The sequence below is a fragment of the Vespa mandarinia genome, chromosome 20, assembly GCF_050613455.1.
Source record: "Vespa mandarinia isolate Hongniang chromosome 20, ASM5061345v1, whole genome shotgun sequence".
In the NCBI taxonomy this organism is placed as follows: domain Eukaryota; kingdom Metazoa; phylum Arthropoda; class Insecta; order Hymenoptera; family Vespidae; genus Vespa; species Vespa mandarinia.
Genome location: NC_140829.1, coordinates 1,562,501 through 1,567,144, shown reverse-complemented (window position 1 = coordinate 1,567,144; position 4,644 = coordinate 1,562,501). Strand labels below are relative to the sequence as shown.

The following is a 4,644-nucleotide window of genomic DNA, read 5'->3' as shown; positions in this document are numbered from 1 at the left end:
ATTAACAATTTACAATTGATTTTATTTTTATTATAAAAGCTTAAAAAAAAAAATTAGAAAAAATAAAAAAAAAACATTAAATTTGTAAAGAAGCTCAACTTTGCAAAAGATCGATTGTTATCCGATAGATTAGATATTAGCGTTTCATTCAGCATAGCTATGGCTTAGGAAAATAATTTAAATAATAACCTTAATTATTAACGTTAAAATTAATCTATATGATTATGTTAATCAAAAAGACGAAAAGAATTCTTTTATACGAAGATGTATATTTATTAAAATAATAAATATATATCTCGATTTATTTATTAAATTCGTTTATTAAAATAATGTTTACTTCTAAGTTCTAACGTTCATAGATACAGTTATAGGTATTAAATGACGACGAGCTTAATAATAGTAATAGAAAAAAAAAAAAAATAAATAGATAAAAAAAAAAAAAGAAAAAAAGAAAAAAAAACAGGCATCGAGAAAATAAAAATAAAGCTATAAAGTTAGATCGGATTTATTTTCTGATTTCTGTATCGCCAATTTCTCGTCGGACATATTGTTCTTCGGTTGTTTGTTATTAACGAGTTCCTCTATCAATCTAACGGCTTCCGCTCCTTTGTAAGTTTTCTTGTGTTTAGTATCGATACTCATTCCAACTAAATCACCGGCCTCTTGATAAGCTTTATCCGATAGATTAGATAATAATGATTCTTCGTTGTAGGGTGCATTCATCAATATTACATTTTCCTCAGGAATTGAATCTTTTATTATTGATCCTGGTTTTGGGGTAGTGAAATTTGTCTCAACAGTTGACAATTCACAGGTACGTTTTCTCTTATTCTCAATTTCTATCATTTTTTCTCTTAACTTTTCCTTCTCCTCTGCCTCTTCCTCCTCCTCCTCTTCAGAATTCATCACCCAATCTCGTAAAAATCGTCGGAAATCATTCGATTCGTTTTTATCGTTACTTTTACCAATGATCTTCGTCGAGGCACGAATATTTTCTAGATATCGTGCCAAACCAAGATCCACAAATCTATCGATCATCTTACGTCGATCATCGTCCGTTAAATTTTCATCCCTTTCGTCGTCCTCGATCAATTCGTTCCTTCCAGATTCTCGAGTTTTCTTATCGCACGTTTTCTTACACGGTCTCGTTCCTAGAAAAAGTACGACCAAATAGTTCCACGATTGATATATAATTGTAGGATATAGATATATAAGTAGGAAAATGAATTGCTTCGCTTTGAATTCGCCATTTTGCAAATCGAATTTGTTCATTTTGCGAAATGCATTTTTTTACGATTTTATTTTATTTTCTTCTTTTTTTTTTTTTTTTTTTTTTTTTCTTAAGTTTCGACTATGAATACATATAATAGTCAAATGTAAATCTATCGTTGAAGGAAATTCATAATTTTTATGATACATAAATATATCGACATATAAAAATATTTCTTTGAATAATAATGATTAAAAACTCATCGGACTAAACAAATTCATCGGAATATCTTTTTCAAAATATTTTTCTTTTGATAAGTTGAATTTTTTTCATATCATATCGACATCAAATTCAATATTTTTTTAAATGTGATTATATTTAAATATTATATTGTAAATGATTGTCAAAGTTTAATTATTATTAATTTTTTATTCGGAAAATACTGAAATCAAAATTCTAATTTTGATAATTGAAGAAATAATGACTTATGCACAATAAAAATAACTTGATACACGTATATTTAGAATATTTTTATATCATTAAGCTTTAAAAAAAAAAGATATCATTAAGGCTTATCGTTAAAGCTTAAATTGTCGATAATAATGAATATATAAAAAATCATCAGTAACATTGAATAAATTGAATTCGATTTGCGAAAGAATGAATTCGATTTGCGAAAGGATGAATTCGATTCGTGGAATGATAAGTGTTATTTGCAAATGGTTCAATTCAATTTGCAAAAAGTTGCATTTGAATTTGTAAAATCTGTAAAAGAAGAAAATATGTAATACGCAAAAGGAAGATAAACGATTTCTTAATTTACAATTATATTGAGATGAGAAAAATTCCGAGGAAAAAAAATTCCTATTTAACAAAAGGAATGCAAAAAGGACGAAAAACAAAAAAAAAAAGAAAAAAAAGAAAACAAATAACAGATCGAATATAACGACATGAAATGAAATCAAATACGATAGAAAAATAAAAAAGAAAAAAAAAAAAAGAAGAAGAAAAAAAAAAAAGAAATCAAAGTAATTTAATTTGATAGAGATTGAATTAAAAATTCAAGAAAAGGATATAGATAAATAGATTGATAGATAAAATGAAAGAAAGATGGAGACGGGAAAAGTTTGAAATCTCAAGAAAAAATCAACATTCGTATGGAGTTAAATTAAGTGAGAGGTTGGCATAACCGAGGTCAAGTATACACACGTATATGTATGTTAAATGCTAGAGACTCTGGTTGAACTTTCAAGTGACAGGCGAGAGACTCACCGAAAGTTCGCTTGGTTGGTAAATCTTGGAAAAAAAAAAAAAGTAAAAGAAAAGAAAACAAGAAAAAAATAAGAAAAAGATCTTTGAGAGCTCTTCCTTCTTACATGACAATGGTCAAGACCGAAGATTTTTTTTTTTCTCATTAATTATACTAACACGTACTTGTGTAAGGTGTATCTTTAATTTTTAAAGAAGAAATAAAATTATGATAATTAATAATTTTGCATGGATTTTTTCTTCATTATTTTTTAATAAATAAAACATTAATTACTAATGTTTAATTAATGTAAAATAAAAATTTATTTATCCCAATTTTTTCAGAATTATATAAAAAAAAAGAAAATTAAAAAGAATAAAAAAAGAATCTTCTTCGAGAGCTTTTCCTTTTTTACGTGACAATCAAGATTGAAGAATTTTATGTTCATTAATTATACTAATACGTACTTATAAAAGTGTACCTTTAATTTTGAAAGAAGAAATAAAATATGATAATTAAAAATTTTTTTATACAATCTTTCTCTTCTTTATTTTTTAAGAAATAAAAAATAATTAATAATTATTAAAACAAAAATTATAAAATTATAAAATTATAAAATTATAAAATTATAAAATTATAAAATAAAACGAAACGATATTTATTTCAATTTTTTTAGAATTTATTCTTCTATAAAGATATTAATTGGGGTTATATAAAAGGAAAAAAAAAAAAAAGAAAAATATTACTGATATTATCAATAGAAGAAATAAAATATACGATATATATATATATATATATATATATATATATATATATATATATATATATATATATTGTAAATTCTTTATCATATAATTTTTTTTCGTTAATTTTTTTACAAATATATTATAATTATACGATGATTAAATAAAACAAAACAAAAATTTCCTTAGTCTAATTTTCTATTATATATTATATATATATATATAAGAAAAAGAATAATAATAATAAAAAAAAAAAAAAAAATAAAGAGAAGTAAAAGACATTTTCATAAATTTCTTGTTAAGAAGAAAATTAATGCATACGAATGAGATTTTTCTTTACCAACGCATTCCTCTGTTTGTCGTGGCACGCGACCCTTACAGGCATCGAAATTTGCTTGAATGGCTTCCTCGTCTGGTTGACCACTCATTCTCACGCATTGAATTTTACGATGCCTGGTGCCTTTGTTACCGTCGCACGCGCTACATTTGCTCCACTGGCTTACTCTCCACCTAAAGGTGATATATCGTTTGATATATTCGATATGTTCGAAGTGTGTCAAATCAAAAGGAAAAAAAAAAAAAAAAAAGAAGAAAAAATATTTACTATCAAAATCAATATGAGATTTTAAAATAAGAAAAAGTATAAAAATCGAAACAATTTTACTTAATGATTTTATTTAAACCTTCCTCTATAACCTTTCTAGTTTTTTTTTTTTTCTTTTTGGGCTCATAATGAGAAAAAAAAGCATATATCAAACAAAAATTATTCGTTTTTCTTTTCTCTCTCTCTCTCTCTCTCTCTCTCTCTCTCTCTCTTTCTCTTTACATAGAGTATATAGCCATTATGTAAAAGCTTTTTAATAAGAAAAATTTTTTTGTATGGAAAAAAAACAAGAAACAAATTTTATCTTGACATTATCTTATATTAGATAAAACAAAAAAATAAATGCAATAAAAATGTCATAATAATTTTTTCTTAAAATCAAATAACTTCTATTTAAACGATCTTTCTAAAGAAAAATTTCGTGTTTTGGCTTGAGATAAAATTTTTTTTTTAATTTTTGAATACCCGGTATAATATATTATTACACTGTACTATTATACCATATTAAGTTATAATTTAAACTTGAGAAAAAAAAACCAAAAAAGAAATAATATTAAGAACATATACGTACTAACAAATAATTTTTGTATAACGATAAAATGAAATAAAATATAGAAAATACAAATATCTATATATTTAATATATACTTAAAATATATAATGTGACTTCAAAAGTCACATATATACTTATGTATATAAATATATATATTATATTGATATATATATACATATATATATATATATAATATATTAATACTATTATAATATTATTAATACTATTTATATATAAATACTATTTAAGTATGTATGTGACTTGAATATATATATATATATACATT

General features: G+C 23.6%; 1 protein-coding gene across 2 annotated transcripts in view; it reads right to left on the bottom strand.

Annotated features, from left to right (window-relative positions):
- Positions 1-474: 474 nt before the first annotated feature.
- LOC118447244 (A disintegrin and metalloproteinase with thrombospondin motifs 7) overlaps positions 475-4,644 on the bottom strand; it is a 17,173-nt gene continuing 13,003 nt past the window's right edge. For both annotated transcript variants that reach the window (XM_085662970.1, XM_085662971.1), the window contains exons 16-17: positions 3,543-3,712; positions 475-1,151 (exon numbers count right to left, since the gene is read on the bottom strand). In XM_085662970.1, the coding sequence (XP_085519096.1) occupies positions 487-1,151; positions 3,543-3,712 (835 nt within the window). In that variant the 3' untranslated portion in view covers positions 475-486. The remainder of the gene's footprint in view (positions 1,152-3,542; positions 3,713-4,644) is intronic.